The sequence below is a fragment of the Hetaerina americana genome, unplaced genomic scaffold (assembly GCF_022747635.1).
Source record: "Hetaerina americana unplaced genomic scaffold, ioHetAmer1.1.p SCAF_8, whole genome shotgun sequence".
Lineage (NCBI taxonomy): Eukaryota > Metazoa > Arthropoda > Insecta > Odonata > Calopterygidae > Hetaerina > Hetaerina americana.
This window is the reverse complement of record NW_027287427.1, coordinates 69260895-69282168: the sequence shown is the minus strand read 5'-3', so window position 1 is coordinate 69282168 and position 21274 is coordinate 69260895. Positions and strand designations below refer to the sequence as shown.

Genomic DNA, 21274 nt, shown 5'->3' with positions numbered 1-21274 from the left:
CTTGAAGGTTCTTGATTAAACTGGACTCTGATCAATCCCAGAAGGCTCTGCCAAGCCCCCTAAAGACGCTTCACTTGCACTCGGCACCAGTTATACCGGGGTCGACTTCTCCACTTCATATCCAGACATGAATACCACCGAAGTCAATTTTCTACTCCGATTTCAATGGCATACTGCGCCATTCAACACGGATGGTGGAGTCCTTCTCGTCCACCACTTTTCGCTCACTATTCAATCCATATTTACCTAGACCTCTTTTCCCTTGCATTGATTTATTCCATTACTCCTTTCCACATTGAAATATCAAATTTTAATGCCAAAAAATCTGCTCCCTCTCACCCGTGCCTAGAAAATTTCATTACAGAAAAATAACCGGCTTCCCTGTCCAATTTTCAAGGTTGGAACCTATATTAAGAGAGAATTATAGCACTCAGCATCCCTAAAGTAAGTAATATACAAAGAGAGATGGATTTGAGAGTGAAATAAATCTCCATAGAGGGAACGCGAGAGCATTAAAAAAAAGAGATCATGAAGGGCATTTCGTTAATTTATTGGAAACGAGGAATTCCGATGAATGTCGAGCATTCATGGAGATATGAAAGTGGTGACGATCAACTCAATGATGAAAAAGAGAAATAATGATGAAATTTATGATGGAAATGAGAACATAAATGAAATATCTCATTAGTTCTGATGAATTTATCAATGGAATCTCCGCATTCATGATGAACCGCAAGCACTAAAACTGATGCATATACGTAGTTTCAACACAAAATAAATATACGCTGAAGGTATGCAGCAAAAATAAGATTTCTATCCTTGTGTATACGTGGGTCTGAATCTGCTATATTAAACCACATGTCCGATGGCACTGTCTCCATCTTAAAAGTTATTCTGGGGTATTTTCTGATAGCCAACTGTAAACAATTACTCAATTTTTAGTCGTAAACAGTAATAAGAGGAATTCTCAAATCACACAGGGAAAATTTTAAAGAATATAGGCAAAGAAAATGGTTGCTTTGAGAGAGTTCAGAAAGACAATAATGCAAATAGTTCTAGTCTGAGCAGAATTCAATATCACCCACATAAATTTAGTGTCGATTTTCATTCATTTTTCACTTACATAACAGCCTACGAGCATGTTACTGTGGTTGATGTTCATAGGATAAGCTAATTCTTTCTACCCTTTTAAAAATTACGCGCAACGGCTCCAACATGACAGAAAAGATTAAGCACAAAATGTTCGTGAAAGATTGATAATAATTCTCCAGTCGAGCAATTTCTATAATAAATTATTCGCCTGCCAGGGATAATCCAATTAAATTACAGGCAAAAATAACAAAGTACAGTTCCCATCTTCCCATCCAGAGGGCCCGGGTTCGACTCCTGGAGACGGTAGATTTTTATCATTAGTATCCACCGTCCGCCGGATGGGTCGTTAAATGTAAACAGGGATTAATAACAAATAGGGAAGGTTGTTCCTAGATAATGAATAAGTGTGTGAGCGATGGAAAGAATACATGGAAGAGCTATTCCATGGCAGAGATATAGCTATAAGAAAAAAATGTTGAAAGGAGAAAAATTAGAAACAGAAAGTGGGCCCCCAATCACGAGGATGGAATTGGAGCATGCCCTCCAAAAGCTAAATGCTGGAAAAACTACGGGTGTGGATAATGTACCGGTTAAGATATTAAAAAACCTTGGAAATAAAATGAAAGAAAGATTCTTTAAAATAGAGCAAGTATGTTATGAAAATGAGGAGATATCTGAAGACTTGGTTAAAAGCATAACTATTATGATACCAAAACAGGGAAAGCATGAACTACAGAACAATTGCTATTCTGTAACATGCTTCCAAGGTTCTTTACCTAGCACTTCGTCATTTGTTTTTATTTCTGTCCACTTTACCTCCTCCACACCCATATTTCTAAAGCCTCTAATCTACGCTTATCATCCTGCTTCAATATTGCTACGCCGAACATAACTACGCTCCAAATCAAAGTTTTAACGAGCCTTTTCCTGACACCCTTATTCAACATCCCTGTCACCAATTCTTCTCCTTGAGAAAGCTTCTTTCCCATTAGCAATACTTCTCATTGTGTCCACACTATTTTGACCAAACCCCATTAGAAATTTTCCACGAAATAAAATTTAATACGACCGGGTACAATGTAACTACATCATCATCAGGTGGTCAGGTGTAACTAGATCATTATCACCTGATGAGGATGTAGTTACATTGAAATCGGACGTACTAAATTTTATTTTGTGGAAAATTGCCAATTTTTAATTAATAATATGCCACCATATCACGCCTAAAACGTTTCTTTTGACCCCAAATGTGCATAATTTTTCATTTCAATTAACACCAGATCGTCCCTTCTAGTGTGGCGACGGTATGCGACAACAAATTTTTATTTTTCTCCTCTACCCCCCTCCCCCTCATCTGTACATTGGAGCAAAACATCAATTATGCTTTCCATTCACTAATAACAAGATCCCCAAAATTGGCATTCTCAAGTCAGAATTACGTTCATTGGAATATTATCTTTTTTCTTTATCCCAAAAATTTAAAATATGTTACCACATGCCAAACGCAAAACAAAGTAATCAGCCCGAAGGTCGGTTTGGAAGGTGCTGATAGAGGCTACCGAGTACTAAGCCCGACGGCATGTGAAAATATACGCATCAGGGTTGGGGGGCCACTTCTTTTCCCCGTGCCAGTCCACTACCAGGAAGATCTGGTACCAGGAAAATCACATAGCTGAGGGTGCCCTGAGAAGCTTGCCCGAGAATCGAACCCAGGCCCTCCGGTCAGTAGTCCAACGATCTACCCCTGGACTAAAGCAACCCACATGCCAAATATAATACTTTGAATTGCTCTACGCAATAAGTTTTATGCCCTCGTACCATTCCATTAGTTTGTCCTCATTGCATATTTTGCGAAGGATACAAAACAGTTGTATGTTACGTCCAAAGCCATTATAAAAAATGGTTCAATAATAACCCAAAATAATTTCATAATATAAAATTGGACTTCACATTTTGACGCCTTCGTTAGACATTGATCCATTTCAAAAGTAATTCTTAAGCTGAATTGATTTTACTGTAAGGCAAAGTATGAGAATAAATTTAAATAAAAGGAACACATGTTTAAATAGCTACAGCATATGAGGACTACATAACAATAAGTTTGATTTCACATACAGCAGAAGTGGTTCTCAGGATCACCAACTAAAGGAGGATGAGCAAGGCAAATAATTACTTGGGGGATGATCAGTTTGGGTTTAGGAAGGGGAGAGGCACACGTGATGTCATTGCAGTAATGAGATCCCAGATAGAAAGAAATATAGAATACAATTAGGAAGTAATTGCCCATTTCGCATTTGATAGAGTGAATTAAGAAAAACTAATGAATATACCGCAGAAAATAGGAATAGACTGGAGGGAAAGGAGGCTAATCCACAACCTGTAGTTGTCTCAGACTGCTCAGGAGCAAGCGGGGGATGGAGAGCCCAGATGATCAGTATTAAGAAAAGGAACAAGGCAGAGTCGCGCATTAACACAGTACTGTTCAACATATATGTATGTGGAGGAAATGATAAAAGAGGAATGGGAAGAACTGGAAGTAGCAATGAAAGGCAGCGGGGAATTCGTAAAATCAGTTAGGTTTGCTGATGACCAAGCTCAAGTTAGTCAGTCAGCCAAGGGGTTGCAAGCATTGCTGAGTGCATTGGAAATTCAGTGCGACAGGTATGGGATGAAAATCACCATTAATAAAACAAAGGTTATGCGATTATATAGAAAAAAAAGGCTAAGCTAATCATTAAAATAGGAGGGCAAAAACTAGAGCAGGTCGAATCATTTACGTATCCCGGAAGCATTTAGGACCAAAATGGTCAAAGTTGTAGGGATGCAAGAAGAAGAATAGCAGTAAACAAAGAGGTTTTCACAAGGAGGTAATTGGGGATAGGGACATTGAGTAAGGATGCTAAGAAAAGGCTCAATAAAACTTTGATTTGGAGCATAGTTATGTACGTTATAGAAACGTGCTCATTGAAGCAGGATGATTGGAAGCTTTAGAAATATGAACAGAAAGAAAAACAAATGATGAAGTGCTAGTGCTATCTATGGTGGGCGAGAAGAGGGGATTGATGGGAGCAAACTTAAGGAGACGAGAAAAACAGATGGCAGTAGTAGAAGTTTTATGGGAGCCGACCTACTGAGGTCATTTGCACCATTAAGGATGGATAGGAAAGGATTAAGGGCGGAAAGAAACAGAGCGTCGGCATTAGTCTACTCTTAATGAAAGGCACCAAGGGGTCTGCGGCTTCGAACCTGGGCCCTCTGGGTGGGAAGGCAGCACATTACCTACTGCACCACACCGATCCCATTGATGATTGGAAAAAGCTCACCTCATACATAAGGGTGTTTGAAATTCACACATCAGGGCAAGGGGACCAGTTTCTTTTCCTGTGCTACCTAAGGTTTCCCAGGCAGATTAGGTACCTGAAAGATTTTTGGTATCTACACAGCTTGGGTGAAGCTCAGGGTGCCCATAGGCATCACCTGGAATCAAGCCCAGGCCATCCAGCCAATTACACAACGTTCTGCCTACTGGCCCAACATGCCCTGATGGCATAATTTGAGCATTTTATTTTTTTTTTTTTTAGGTATTCTACACGAGTGACAAGAAAACACTCTGACCTTTGAAAACCACTTTATTATAAATAAATGACCTTCCTAAACATTTTCATACAAGTCCATAAGGCAACTTATTTGGGCAAGACAATGTGGCCCCTATCACTTGGCATGAAAGACCAATGACCAATTGCAATTGGGCTCCATGCTTTTGATCCCTGATGCACTCACACATGAGGTTTTCGTGGGCACATTCTTGGAGGCACTTTCTCCCTCCACACCACTCTCACTCACTAACCAATATACATACATTAAGCAATTTTTACATAAACAGCACACCTTCAAATGCACATCACTAGCTGATCAACAATGATTTTAGTGAACAACAAACCACATTCAAAACAGTGAGTACACCTCGACTCATAGAGATATGATTGCTGAAAACTTGGATGAAGAAACAAGGTGACGCTCAAATTACGGGGAATATATCTATATACTGTCTTTACTTCATGTTAAAAAAAAACCATGTAACACTCACTGATGAATCCTGATACAAGATGCATTAGTAATATATGTGTACCCTATTTCACAAAGAAATACCTCAGTTTCCATTATCTTCTGAATAAGAAATAAAATATGACAAAATTCAAAAACATAAACAGTTTGATGATATTGCTGTGGAAGGCTCCATTTGCTCATTTTCCTGTCACAAGCAAGTTATCAGTTTTCCACCAAGATTATAACAGTGATTAGCAAACGCGAGATGAATTCATTTAAAAACAACTCTAAAAAGTTAAATTAACTCTTATCAAAAATTAAAATTTTTCTCAAAGTATTCATGAAGTTCGCCAATCCAGAGGCAACAAAACCTTTGCCATGGAAAACCTTGACTCAGTCAATACTTTCAAGGATATTAATCAGCTCTACTATGCTGCTGCAATATTTATATTCCTGCCCTTGTTTACGCATGTAACTAGTAAACTTTACGATGCATTAACCATTCTTATCTTTGGTGAACAACATCAGTAATCATCAAATGTATCCATCATTAAATAAAATCAACTTTTGGCCAAGCTTTGAAACATTTAAAATTAAAAACAATGCAAAAACAATTGCTATGCATAATTTAGGTCATCACCCACTCAACCATCAGAAACTTGATCGAAAATACTCAATGGTACTAGAAATAATCTACAATGATGGCACTGAGATAATTATATTTAAGATAGGTACTTTTATCACCATGTTTTTCATAATTTATTCCTTACTATCTACATGCATTAAACCAGCCTATTAACATTCTATGGCAAATAAATATGCTAGCATGACAAATTACTTCTTGATTCAAACAAGATATTAAAAATGACAACTCACACAACACTGCAACATTATGCTACATTCTCAGACACAACATACTTCAACAATATAAAATCACCACCGTCCAGCTAATAAAAATCTAACATTTAATATTACAATGAAGAATTAACCATATAAATAGGAGCAATATGTGCAACTGGTTTTGTAACCTTAATTCAGAGTTCATAAAGATACTGACTTTATAAATTACAACATGTATACTCTGGTGGAACTAAAGCAAACATAAACTAACACCACAGATAAACAAGCTTCAAACTGAAAAGACTATTCATGAACTGATGTGACAGAATGTCAGAGTTGTGTGAGTAATTTTTACCTTGATATTTGGGTGAACTTAAAGCTACATCCTTACTGAGAATAAGTAAATTCGAAATTTAAAATTGCCTATGGAATGCATAAAAGACTAATAGCATGTAGTGGGCTAAACACAATATGTAAAATCTTTAAATTAAATCTAAAATAGTTATGGAATGGTTAGAAAAACATTACTAATTAGTACGTATTCAATTACAATCCTATATATTTTGCTGAAGCAATTTGGAATAATAACTCATTAAACACAGGGTAACCAGTACAAATAATAAAATAATATATTCCATTGTTTAAATGAAAAATATGGCCTTGTTTGACTCATAATTGCATACTTCCCTGCGAAGGAATGGCTGTCTTAAACAGTTAATCATTATGAACACATGGTAGTGATATTTCTAAAATGAGGTTTACAATCAATCAATTGTGCAATTGAGTTCTCAAAATGCAGAGAGCCATCAGTACATGAATTCAAATCAAAATAAGACCACAGAGGCACACAACATTAAAAAATACATTTCTGTTCAACACTCTCCAAGCCTACGGTAGGAAACATTCCTGAGGCACTCACATTAAGCACTAAAGAATGTAAACCCATGAGAATTCACTTTTTAAGTACAGTTACAAAATACTGCTCATCCCATTTCAGATACAATCATCAGATATGGATAAAGACCCTCAGCAAGTTTTAAACAGGATTAGTTTTTACAAGAAATTCCCTAGTTCAAGCAGTGATTTAAACTTAGACAACTCAAAATAAACTATTCTCCGCATAGATACCTGGGAAAAGTTTAGAAATACCCACTCAAAAAAAGTATCTACCGAGTTAGGGTAATAAAGCTTGCACACAGAGATTGCATATCTTTCTTGAAACCCAAGAAAACTATACAATTTTACATGCACATGCATTGATGCACAAGGGGGTAACAAACATCCATACTGACACACAGATAGCTTACGAAAATAGTTCTCTAGCCCACACACTGTTGTACTCCTGAAAATGTCACTTAGATACACAGCGACTGTGCATTCTGCACATGAAACCCAACAGCTTGTGCGCGACAGCTGGATTACAATAAATTAAAACTATACAGCATTATTTATACATATATATTTATATATATATATCCCTGGCCAACCGATTCTTGGGATGCCTGGAGAGGAACTACGACCACAAAGAGCTCTAATCACAGCCAATATCTTCCTCCTCCTACCACCCAAGAGGCAACAATGCTATGGGGTGACCACCCACAAGCATGCACACTGACTACCTCAAGGGAGAGGAGCAAAGGGTGAGAAATTTCAAAGCAATCACCCTTCATCACAACCCTGTCAATGCTTGTTCCCATGCCTCTCTCAACCCTTTGCACCAACTCCCAATTCACTACTCTTTACCAGCAGTCTCATACTTTCTTTTTTTTATAAAATCTTGGCACATAGACACAAAAAATTGCATTTGTTTTGTTGCACCTTTTCCCAGAAATATAACCATGCATCACGCCCTTATCTGGTGAGCGTTTTCACAGTAAGTGAATGATATGTTTGACAACTTCTTCTTGAATCCAAGGGGTCATCAGTCAACCAACAGCTGTCAGCGCCACCGCACCACCATCACTTACTGGAACTTCCCCCTGGGCTACGCTCTTTCCTCCAAGGATTCCTCCCCCAGGCCTTTGCAAAAACAGCAAAACCAATTATTATTCAACATGAGGGAATAAATGAGACAAACATAATTAACAGAGTCGTGTATGACTTTTTTGAAGTTCCTGGTATCTATAATGAAAATGTAGCTTCTAGTTTGCCACACATTGGTGTGTTTGTGGCATGATGCATTTCACTACCCTGTATGATTCCCATGTTCAAATTGTAAAAGCAAGCAAATGATTTGGATAGCTAGGGAAGGAAGAAATGTCTCTGGTTGGGCCGGTGGGGGAGGTAGAGTTGTGGTGGAAGGGGAGAACATGTGCATTTTAGAATGCTGACCCTGTCCACCACCATAGTTATTGCTTTTAGCAAAGGAGAAGGGGGGCACAGGCAAGGTGTCTCACCTCAAGACATCACATCTCTTACCTCACTCACTTTCCCACTCCCCGGCCTTCATTCTCTAACTATGCATATATATATATATATAGTATATATACAATGTATACAGGGTAGTATATATACGTATGTATATATATATATATATATATATATATATATATATATATACATATATATATATATATACATATGAATATACATTAACACAGATGTAGATTTTTAAACCATAGAGACACAAAGAAAGGACACTCGCAATATGTTGTTTGGACATTTCGACGGCTCGGCCATCGTCTTCAGAATGGTGTTCTCAGGGAAGAGTAGAGAGGACATGTGCGGGGGAGAGGTGAGGGAAGGAGAGGTAAGGGGCCAATAGGAATATGGTTTAAAATGGCATGGGAAGAACTGGAGGTAGGAATGACAGTTGGCGGGGAATTCGTACAATCAGCTAGGTTCGCTGATGACCAAGCTCAAGTTTGTCAACCAGCCAAGGGGTTGCAAGCATTGCTGAGTGCATTGGAAATTCAGTGCGACAGGTATGGGATGAAAATCAATATTAATAAAACAAAGGTTATGCGATTTTCTAGAAAGAAAAAGGCTAAGCTAAACATTAAAATAAGAGGGCAAAAACTAGAGCAGGTAGAACATTTTACGTATCTCGGTAGTGTTTTGGACCAACACGGTCAAAGTAGTAGGGACGTAAGGAGAAGAATTGTGCTAGGCAAAGAGGCTTTCACAAGGAGGAGGGAGTTAATGACGGGGACGTTGAGCAAGGATATTAAGAAAAGACTCGTAAAACTTTGATATGGAGCCAGGCCAGTAGCTATGTACGGTGCGGAAATGTGGTCATTGAAGCAGGAGGATAGACGTAGACTGGAGGCTTTTGAAAAGTGGGTGTGGAGAAGAATGGAGAAGGTGAAATGGACCGAGAAGAAAACAAATGAGGAAGTACTTGGTATGGTAGGCGAAGAGAGGGGTTTGTTGGGAGAAATCCTATGGAGGCAGGAAAAGTGGATGAAGGAGGTATTGACCGGCAGTGGGATGTTGAAGACTGTAATTGAGGGGAGAATGTTAGGCAGACGAGGAAAGGGAAGGAACAGGATAGGGATGTTGGACGGGATGAAGGGAGGAAGAAAGTACTCAGAGATGAAGAGGGACCTGATGTAGAGTAGGATGTTGTGTTTTGCTAGGGGTCACAAATTATTTAATTAGTAATTATGTCCATCCAAAAACCTACCTTAACTGGTAGATTACCAAATAATTATATATATATATATATATATATATATATATTTATTTATTTATATGTATATATACAATGTGCATACGAATTGTAAACACTAGCTTATCCATGGTTCACATGTATATTCTTAAATGTAGCAAAATGCATCATGTTGCACAAAAATAAATTAGACGAAAACTAAAACATAATTTGTCATCATGAAGCCAAACATTGCATGCAAGGAAATGTTTCCAGAAAGCAAATTAACATTTTAATCCACTGCCAACTGGACACAAGGCTCATGATCTTTGGTTAGTTAGAATATTTCATTAGCATGCAATAGAGAGAAAAAACTGCAGGGGCACAACGTTGTGGCAGTTACACTGATAAGAGTTTTGCAGAATTCCTTAGGAAGGGATTTAGGTGCATATTTTTGTTTGCACGTGATATTTTTTCTGGGTATTTGATCTAAAATTACAAAATCATAAGATTGATAGTGGATCCATTCTTTGGCCTTTCAAATATCATTCCACTTTTCAGGTAGTTAATTTGGGATTTCCCATTTCTGATATTTAAAGTGATGCCAGGGAAGACTTATTGGCAGGTATTTTTTCCAAATTGGGCATAGAAAGTTTGCTCATACAAGGGGCTATTTTAGGGAGAATTGGGGCTATTCAACCTAAATCTTGTTAATAAAGACAGTTTATTATAATTACATGTAAGTGTTTATATTTTGGATTAGATTTCATTTTTGTTATTCAAACCAGTCTTGACAGGGCTCGTGAGTAACACAATGTCATTCAACTCCATTGGATCAGTGGGAACCCAGCTGAGGGGTCGGATTCATGGAAAACATAAAGCAACAACAGGAGGGGGGGCATTAGGATGGAGCAATGAATTTTTTTTCACTCAGGTCTAGTAATATTTCAGTGCAATTGATTGAGTGAAATAAGAGATTAAAAAATTTTTCAAACAGGAAAATTCCTTCTGGCTCCATCTTAACTTTATATATCTGGCTTGAGGCCTGTCACTTGAGATACTGAGTCTGTCTGTCTTCATTTAAAAGTGTCACCTCATTTCATATAATTACAAACAAATAGTCCTGCTTGATGACTCATAAGACTTTGAAATGAAGAATTTATCACTCAATAGCATAAAACACTTTGCAATGCGAATCTCACTTTATTTTTTTTTTAAAAACCCCACAACTCACAAGAGAAATGAAGTTGTCCATTGAATTCCACCCGAGCCCATCAACCTTAAGGGCATTAACATATTTTTAGCACTGGAAACGTTATAGAAGTCCAAATTTTGCATTGCCTGTAATTGATTTGGGTGAATTTATCCCTTGATTGACTGCCTGTTTGACACAGAACAGCAAGTATGCCATTTACAAATGGGTCACCTATTTTTACACATGGTGAGCACATTTTTCTCTATTAAATAATGCAGTAATGGTGGCTCAGTAATTTTTTTACGATAGTAATCCAATACACCTATATATAGACTTGCCATGAAATCTGAATCTTGAAGTTTTATGTACCTATTCTCTCATATAATTATTCTCACTTCTTGTTTGCACCATTCTTCTCCAGCTTAATTCTGACTTGGTCAGTTATCATTGAAAGAATACTGGCCAAAGGATGACTGTAAAAGGCATTCATCCATATTCATAATCTATGGTATTTTTCTTTATTACTCCAAGAAATTGTGAAAACGTTTGGAACATGAAAACATGAAAATTGTGAGTTCCCACAAATTTCCTACACCTAAACAATATGAATGGTCTTGCTTCACCATGAACCCGACTGAAGGGTTACCTTTTACCATGCATTCCTATGTGACCACGACCACAATGGTGACCCTCTCAGAAGACAATAATGTAGCATATTAATGTTATGGAACAGCAGATCTGTGTAACTCAGTTCAATGTTAAGTTAGGGAATTACCATAGTATTAAATTAAACAAAACTGACAATTATGCTGGTTTATACATCACATTTCCTTTTTAAAAAAATTTTATGTCTCAGGCATAACTTAACGGAATTTGCCTAACACATTGAAATGAAATGAAATAATTGACTTTGTAATTCAAAACATTTATTTAAAAAAACACGACCCTGCTTTCGACGTTGAACGCCATCATCAGGTGGTACCTGACGATGACGTTCAATGTCAAAACCTGGGTCATGTTTTTTAAATAAAGTGTATGGAATTATAAAGTCAATTATTTCATTTCAATATCACATTTCCTGGTGCAATGGTAACTATTAGCTGCTTTAAAATGCAAATATGGAATTCCAATGGAAATGTGAATGGGCATTTATCCACAAGGTTAACATGTATTTTAGGAAACTCATTTTAATCACTGCTCTAACAGCCAGACTGACAAAGTAAGTGAATTATGTATTAATGTACAATTCTGTTTCCAATAAGTGAAGTGTAGATGAATTCCATTATGTACAAATAAAACTATAAAGCCATCAAACAAGGGATAATAATTTGCACAATATTCCTGATGATAACAATAAATAATTGCAATCAATTGCAATGAATGGAAGGATTTCAAGAGTAAATTGAATCTACTTTGGTAAATGGAAATAGTGAAATCTATGATTCATTTTCAGCTTCGTATTTTACCCACACAAGCAAGACTGGATCATAATGGGTGGGTTAGATCAGTAAATATTATATTAAAAATAATAAGTTTGTGCTTATATTTATACATTTTCCAAATCTTAAATTTAAAGTTGACACATAATATAATAAGCATACCAGTAACATTCACACAAAATAGGACAAGTCCCATGACACATGTATTACAAGGAAAATACAACATGCCCAAAGACATGCTGAAATTACACATAAAATCTCATGCAAACCCAAGCCTAACAAAATTTAAAGGTTTCAAGCTATGAAGTTTTGGCACTCTCAGCATAGAATCAGTATTGGGTAAGCTACAGAAATATTTGTTACCACAGTAATTTTTTTACGTCTCAACCAATGAAAAGTGGCTACAGAAGAAAATGCTTTTGCATAAAAAATGTAACGAAGCTACTGCCCTGACCACTTTTACGATTATTAGCAGTAATCTACTGGGCTAGGGTAGGTTTTTAATGCACCCTGACAAGGAATACTGCAGTACTTCCAAGTCCTGACTAACATGGCACTAAACCCCAAACCGCCATACTGACAAAACGTATCTCATTCTTCATTTCAGTTTACTTCCAATTTCCCTTAATTTCTTTTAAGATGCCTACCCTTTTCCTCCTCCTATTTCCCAAAATTTTCCCTGGAATTACATCTTCAGAATACCATTACCAATCAGTGTCTCCTGAATTTGCTAGTTATGCCTTCTTCAAATGTCTCCCACCACAGTTTCTCTTCCCCTGCAAAACCTTTTTTCCAATGTACTTTCAATCCATTTTATTATGCCCATTCTTCTCCAGACCCACATCTAAAAAGTCTCCTAACTTCATTTAGCCTCCTGTCTCAATACCTTATTTCAATGCCCCTACTATTCTGCCCAATTTCTTCCAGAACACTTCCTAAATAAGTGATCTGTTCACATAATTCGGGATATGCCTACCATCTTTGATATTTATATGGGTTGTATAAAAAGTATCGGGTAAATTTTCAGAAAAATAAATTTATTTCAGATATTGCTGCAATGATGAAGTATTCTTCAAAATGCATCCCTTGAGCGTCAACACACTTTTGCCAGTGGCTTTTCTACAACTCGAAGGCTCCCTCCTGGTAGATGGGTTTCACAAGGGTCCTTAAGGGTACACATGCAAGCTTCTTTGTTGGCACTTTGGGTCTCATGGTGGTCTTCTATTAGGGAGGATTTCTCTTTTGGGAATAGGAAAGAGTCTGCTGGTGCCAAGTCAGGGATGGTAAGGAGGTTGGGGAATTGCCGTGATGATGTTGCAGAAGGTCTTTGCAAGCAGACACTCGACTCTCTTGGTCTTCCGTCAATACCTTAGGGATGGAGATCTTTCACACCCCCAAATTTCCAGTGATATTGGTGTGCACTATCATCTTTCAAAGTCAATATGATCTGCGATCAAGCACACACTTAAATCACGGTCAGAATTTAGTACTTCATGCACATGTCAAGAAAAAATTGTCACCGATACTTTTTATACAAACCTTAGGTAGTGATAAAAATATCATCTATTCTGACTCACAAGAGGGAATTGGGCCAAAAGTAGACATGCCTTCAGAGTTGAATTACAGGTTTAATATTAGTATATATCTGCCAGATTTTTGTGCCCCATGAAAAATGATTCCTGCATAATATTTTCTAACAGAAATGTGACATGTGGGCATTGATTCTATTCTATGCTGAAAAAATGTACTAAAAATATATAGAGGGATAGAACAACAAAAATATCAACTGAAATGAGATGATGAAGAGGGATGACTCTCTTACAAAAACTAACTAAAGCCTTCCCTATCAATGAGCAATTTCCACAAATTTCACCAGATGTAGTCAATCTTAAAAAATGGAATAATAAATTACAGACTCCCTCTCCTTTTGAACTATCGGTATTCACATTTTTTTTCAGAAAATTTTGCTTCCAAATTGCACTTTGCAAGCTTTCATTACTTATGCCACAGCTGAACCCATATCAATTGTATCACGTTTAAACTCAAAAGATTCATAATGCAAGCTTTTTGAATTCAAGCTATTTGCATTAAGCTTTTAGAAGCAAAATCCTGAGCCAATATATGACTCCAAGTGAAGAATTAACTCCAATGCTGGTATTTTGATTGATGCGGCGACCACCTAAGGGAAAAAGGCACGTGTTGAATAAAGATCACAGAGAAGACACCCATCATGAAGTAAAAACCACAATCAAGTGAACAAGTGAATGTGATCAAATGAACATGAGAATATGGTCAATACATTATGTCAAGTGTCTCCTCATTTTTCTTTTTTCATTACAACATTTTGCCGCTCCTCATACATGGTAGCCATGTTGACTAAAATACTATTATTGGGGTGAAGTTTCTTCACTATGGTAACATTGGCTTCATATTTTGCTTCTAAAAGCTCAGAGGGATGAAAAACGCAATGAAGTGTAGTCTAATGAAATGCATATAATTTCTCATACGATTATGCTCAAAAGACTTTTCCAAGTTAAGCAAGGTGATGGATCAATGTAAATGCAGGTTTGACAAAACAATTCAATCATTTTCTCCAAATAATTCCCACATGCAATATTTTACAAAAATTTTGGATAAGCTAAGAAATAAATAATGGGGCCCACTGTGGAAATGAGAAGCAGAGTCATGAAGATGGATATATTAGTGTCATACACAGAATAACTATCCAAATCTGGATAAGAGATCAGTATACGAGTTTGAAAGAGAGAGAAGGAGAGTGAAAGTAAGAAATGGTTAGGTAGCTTAGTAGCTCATTGTAATTTTATTTTAACCAGCACTGTCACACATAGTCAAACATATATTCATAAAAAATGGCTGATAAAAAAAATCAACCAAAAATCAATATTAACTTCATGGCTATGCTACTGAATTTCAGCCTACTTCACGAGTTACTAATGATACAAATGCTGAAAAATATCTCAAACATTATCTCTAACAATCTATACCCTCTTACATTTGTTTTTTATTATATCTAAGTGAGGTTTTTTTATGGGATATCTACACTTTTGCACTCAGGGGTTCAAAATGAGTCGACTATATCCATCCATCACCTCCAAAGGGCCTACATGTATATTTCTCCTAATTCCTTCAAAATTTACAGTTTTGATGATTTTTTATATACATTAGCTGTTATTACTGCAAGTTAAGAGAGTTACAAAATGTTTTTAAATGAATTCTTTATATAAGTGAGAACAGATTGCAATGAGAGAATTACTAAGGGCAGATAGATAGTCGTTTTTATTTTGGGGCGAGATTGAGATAATGGAGTCTCTTCTACCGCCTAACCCCTAAGATACAAGGCACTGAAAGAATGCCTTTGATAATGAACAGAAAAACGTGAGATTGTGCAAATAATATGAAACTTAATTATTTCATAGGTATCCTCCTGAATTCACACAAAAAATGAAGGAATGCTATAAAGAATGTTGCACCCTTGATCCATTGACCTTTCAACAAAGGATTGGCTATGTATACATGATTCTTCTATTATCCTATGCATTCATGAATTAATATGTAACAGAACTATGCACCAAAAAAGACAGAGAGGTTCCTTCAAGACAGATTAATTCATTTTCACATCAACTAGGAGGGAAAAAAACCAACAATTAGCCAATAACTATGAAGCTAGTGAATATAAAGGCAATCGGTGTGATTAAAAGCAAAATTGCAAAATTATAAGCAATTCAAGCAATTTACAATGTTCCACACATGATAAAATTAGGCGATTTTTCATAGAACGCTGGATGAACAAAAATTGTTTAAATATATTTAAACAGTCCAGAAAGAACTCATTTGCAATTCATTGGAGCCATTTCATGAAAAACCTCAAAAAAATTATAGAAAAAACATGCATGCAGCAACTAGCATTGAACAGCAAAGAGAAAAAATTATCTTTGAATATGATAATATAACAATTCATTTTAAAAACATTAAATCACCTCGCTAATTGCGGTGCACCAGCTGAATTGCCACAATACAAAAACAAACAAGAGCCAGGGCAAACAGAAAGTGTATAAAATTAAACATATTCCATGTCAATCTCCCTTAATCATCCTAGCATACTTTAAAATGTTGACCTCAACCAAATGAAAAGCGTTCTTAAAACAGAGAACATTCACAAATAGAAATTTGTGACTAAATCAGGCGTAAATACCAGCCTAACATGCAAGCAAGCAATATCCCAGCAAGCTACACAAGAAGTCCCCAATCTCAACCAAATGTAATTAGAAAAATTTTATTCCATGTGGAAGCTAACAGCAGTCTTCAAATTCTCCGTCCAGATTTTGGGAACTTATGAGGGCTCAGAATACTTGTTCCTTCACTCTTTGATCAAAGCGTTTTAGGTAAAAGTAATGTACAGCATAGTGCAAGTGCACGACTATAGAGACTAGCTGCCTTAATATACAATCATCAAAGATCCCTTTAACAAGGAAACAAATATGGATATCTAAGCTAAACAGAAAGGGATGGCAAAATAATTGGCCAGGTCACAATAATGACAAGCATTTACAATGAAGCCTCAGAGTAAGAGTGACTTGTGCTAATTTCAATTGTACAAAACATTAAAATGATTTTGCAGTCATCGAATAATTAATGTGTGTACCATGATACGGATGTTAGAGTCAAAATCTGATATTTTCCTGAGAGTAAAAGAGACAAAGTTACAAGCCAGGCAAACACTGATACCATTTTGATATCATTGAAATTTCCATCTTCATAAGGCTTTCCAAAATACTTTCATGGAAAAGGCTACTTTTTACTCTCATATAATATGAAATTAAATATCCATTGAAGAATGCAGCTGAGTTGTAGAAATGATTGCTTAGACAGCCACATGGCATTAGTATTAAAAATATTATCATACAGTATACAATGCTATTAATAATCAATAGCAAATTGGAGATGCACTAATCACTGCCATTAATGAAAAATATTTGAGGAAAAAATATTTTCTGATTTCACAAACTTAATCGTATGTCCTCTCCAAAGATTTCCAAGTGAAATTGCACAAGAACTGGAGGAATATTTTTTCATTACTTGTGAATGTCACTATGATGATGTGAGGAGTTACAGAAGATGTGACCACACTTGAATATATCAGTGATGTAGCTCTGATTAAGCAAATACAATTGTGCATATGTATGTTCTTTCTCAAGTCCTTCATCTTGATGGTAGTATTTTGAGGTCAATTTTCATTCTCAATTACTTCTGAAATATCACACTGCATAAATGCACACATAATATATACAAAAAAAGAAACATAAAAGCACAAAAATGCAGAAACTAACTACTTTTTAATGAGAATTAAAGGTTATTTATAATAATGATGAGGCTTCATTGCAAAGAGAAAACTTGACTAGTACCTGAACTACCCTTAAACATCCTGAATTAATGAGGTCAAAGTGGAATAAAAGTAATCCTTTTCAATTGAACAATACTGAACAGGATATAAAGAGAGGTTACATAGAAAAATGCCACTTCCCTTGCAGTAAAAAAATGAGAATTCTAAAGATAGCAAAAGTCAGACTAACATAAATCCATTTTTGTTTCCATCATAACCTTGAAAAGAAATGAAAACCATGGCTTGGGAACCACTATAATCCCGCAAAATCCTATTAACACTTCAAAAAGTGTATTTTTTTCTATTAAGGGTAGGGAAGCAAAAGGGTTAGATGAAGGATAAGTAAGTTTGTAATGGAAAAGTAATTAGGCCAACAACCTGGAGTTGGAGATCTGAAGTGTTGCTGCCAACTCACCTAAACACTGAAGGAGCCGTGGAGCCACGAGTCCAAGAGACAAAGAAGCCCCTCTCACCTCTGCCAACTGTTTCGCCTGAACTGTCCCCCGTAAAGGCCCTCTCTCCATCAACAATGGGGTCCCGGCCAGCTATCAACAACTCCTCCCTCCGCCTCCTCTCCAATAAGGCCACCATCACATCATTTGGAAACAAGGTCCCCTTCAAACCTTTCACCACAAACCTAAGAGTGTGAATAAGTTTAAAGTGTTAGATAGAATGGGAAACCTCATACTCATTCTCTCAGAAATCTGGTTGAATGCTTGCACTGAATTCAATATAGAATATGATGACAGGATAGCCACTCATTTTATGGTTTCCCATCACAGATTTGCTGTCAATTTTCCAGGAAATATGCCATCCTTTTGTCCAATTTTTACCCTTAGTTTTGGATCCGATTTCTTTATTTGTGGATCAACACTTTAATGCTTAATGTATCATAGGTATCAATGAGGTCAGTCTGACTGTAAATTGGTTTTTGCCATTGCCTAAATGCTCCATGGCTTACAGCAAACATTAACTAATCCACAGTAATCAAACAGAAGGATGGTTTGATAAGTAAATGCAGAACTCACTCAATATTAAGTCCAAAATCACATGCAATTTACACTAACAGGGTAGAGGGGGCCAGTTCCCACTAAAAAAGGATCTGACATTCTAACTTGCATGACTTTTAAGCTTGCTGTAACACTTATGTGCTACTACCAGGACTACTTAACTCAATAGACACCATATACCATAAATATTTTGAGTACAATGTGGTTCAATTACATGTTGAAGTGCACTTTTATGTATTAAAATATCAGCTCAACTATATACTAAATAAAAGAAAATTCAGTTTCAGAAATTACAATGAAAATACCATATTTTCCCTTCGATAGTGCACATCCACAACTTCATAGTTATCATGAATTTGTATAGATACCACGTGCCAAGGGCTTTATAGTTATCTTGAAGGTGTAAATAAGTCTATATCAATATACCAATAGATAGAAACAACCAATGAGTACATGGAATCGTAATTGCCTGCAGCTATATCTACCGTAAGTAAACAGAAGATTAGAGCCAAGTGATTGAAATTAACCCCAAACAGCAGAAGTATCAAAAAATAAACAATATTCACAAGCCAACATCATATGCCGCCTTATTGCTTTTTCGATATGATTTGTAAGTCCAAACGAGACACAGGTTTGTGTGCCCTTTTATTTGCTATATAAATTAGATTTCAGCAAATCAAAAATAAAAAGATAAGAGAATGAATGAAATGGAATATTCTTGCTTTATTAGTATCAGCGCTCAGCTGTTCTAGACGCCCTCCAAGTTCATGAAAGTTCCACCGACATGGTGATTATTTCAAACCTGAATTGAGTTCAGCTTTAGTAATTTAAAATTTTCTCAAGAAAATTACGCAATGAAGAAAAATATTGTGAGAAGAAAATCGTAGGCAGCATTGTTTAAATTTTTGCATTTTACATAATGCACATCGTCATTTTTTTTCAATAATATGAACATTTTTGTGTAGAAAATGTGTGAGTTATCAATGGGAATATACGGTAGCAGATCTGTATGAAATATTATGCAATTAGAAAGGCATGCTTCCAAGCTTATTTATTTTCGGGAGACTCTTCTTTGAATTATTGTGTACATAGGTATGTAAATATTTGATTTTTCAATTTTCATCAAATAAGTCGCATCGTCATTTTTTCGATCACCTTAACATTTTTGTATTGATAACACTTGCGCTATCGATAGGAAAATACAGTAAATCAATGAAGAGTTATTCAAATATATTAGTATATAAGGATGTATGAACCTATGTTTTCATTGAATTTGAAGCCTATCAGTCCAGATTCTAGTCATCTGAATGATACTGAAATAGATTCATTAACTGACATCAGATTTGTTTCCTAACGGCCTCACCAGGCAAATTTACAATTCACATGCCAGAAAAATTATCAATTGTGTTAACCTCTGCACGTGATATTAAGAATGTGTGGCACATGATAGTGAATTTTTCAACAAAGATTATAATATAAAATTTGTAACTAGATCATGTAAGTTACTCTGTGAAAAGCAGGTTTACATTTGAAATAGCAGTATATGCTGCAAGTTACTCGCATCGCCTATGAGTCAATGTTCCAGACTTTCCAGTTTCAGATACACCATTTTCTACTCTATTTTATATGTATTGGTACAATATTGTTTAATATGGTTAGCAGAACCTTGGCAGTAATCAAGAGATTTCTATTAACATAAGGATTAAAAGATTGACATTTACCTTGGAAGCAACGCAAGAACAGATGACAGTATTATCACTGCCCAATAAGCCACAGATCCCATTGTTTTGACTATGACCCAGTAATTACTAGGCAGGCCAAAACACTGAATACAGAGGGTGTTGTACATTATGGAAAATATGTAGAAGGCAATTATGGAGGCCATAATGAATAGGAAGTGGATCACAGTCTGAAAGAGAAAAGAGAAAATACTTGTAATAAAAATAAACTAATAAATATTTTTTTAAGTCTCGTTAAATTAGATGATGACATTTAAATTTGAAAATTTATCTTTGTAAGCTGTGATATAAATAGACAATTTAACACTGAAAATTAAAGAAATTATGCAAAAAACATATATTTTGCAAATTTCTTGACACTAGCATCAGTACAGTATGATTCATTTCTATGGTATTGATAACCTCGTACAACACTCTCAAAAAATCACAATATTTCTGAAAAACCACAATAATCTCTGAACCACAAAATGTTCACTTTATCCTTTTTTATCATGGGGATGATGCATTTCTTTTGTAGCTAGCAATTTCAGGACTATGCAAAAATATAAAATAGACCTTCAACTTTATTGCTTCTCATTCTTTTGATAAATAAGAGAATTAAAAAGTATTTCTTTTTTATTGCACTGGATTTTATTACTCATCCATTTGCCACAACAGCTCTTACCCTAAGTCATTGGGCATCATATGTGCCAAACAAACAGAGTTCACCAAAATCATGCCTGAACCCATACCCCAGAAGCAAGACCTGAACCCATACCCTTATGATATGAAAGTTGCCACATTGCCCATCAGACTAACCGGAAAAAAATCACTTTTTTGTGGATAGTGTCATTAACTTGAAAGTCATCCCATAAGTCATTTTTGGCTGAAGTCAGTTTTATTCATACCAACAAAGTGAGTATTAATATATGTGAAAATTAAC

General features: G+C 35.9%; 1 protein-coding gene across 2 annotated transcripts in view; it reads right to left on the bottom strand.

Annotated features, from left to right (window-relative positions):
- Nucleotides 1-4705: 4705 nt before the first annotated feature.
- The window catches only part of LOC139697550 (phospholipid-transporting ATPase VD), a 293007-nt gene continuing 276438 nt past the window's right edge, over nucleotides 4706-21274 (bottom strand). The window contains exons 19-21 of one of the 2 annotated variants that reach the window (XM_071596301.1): nucleotides 20335-20522; nucleotides 18019-18240; nucleotides 4706-7998 (exon numbers count right to left, since the gene is read on the bottom strand). In XM_071596301.1, coding sequence (XP_071452402.1) covers nucleotides 7905-7998; nucleotides 18019-18240; nucleotides 20335-20522 — 504 coding nt within the window. In that variant the 3' untranslated portion in view covers nucleotides 4706-7904. The remainder of the gene's footprint in view (nucleotides 7999-18018; nucleotides 18241-20334; nucleotides 20523-21274) is intronic. The other variant, XM_071596302.1, reaches the window with a different exon arrangement.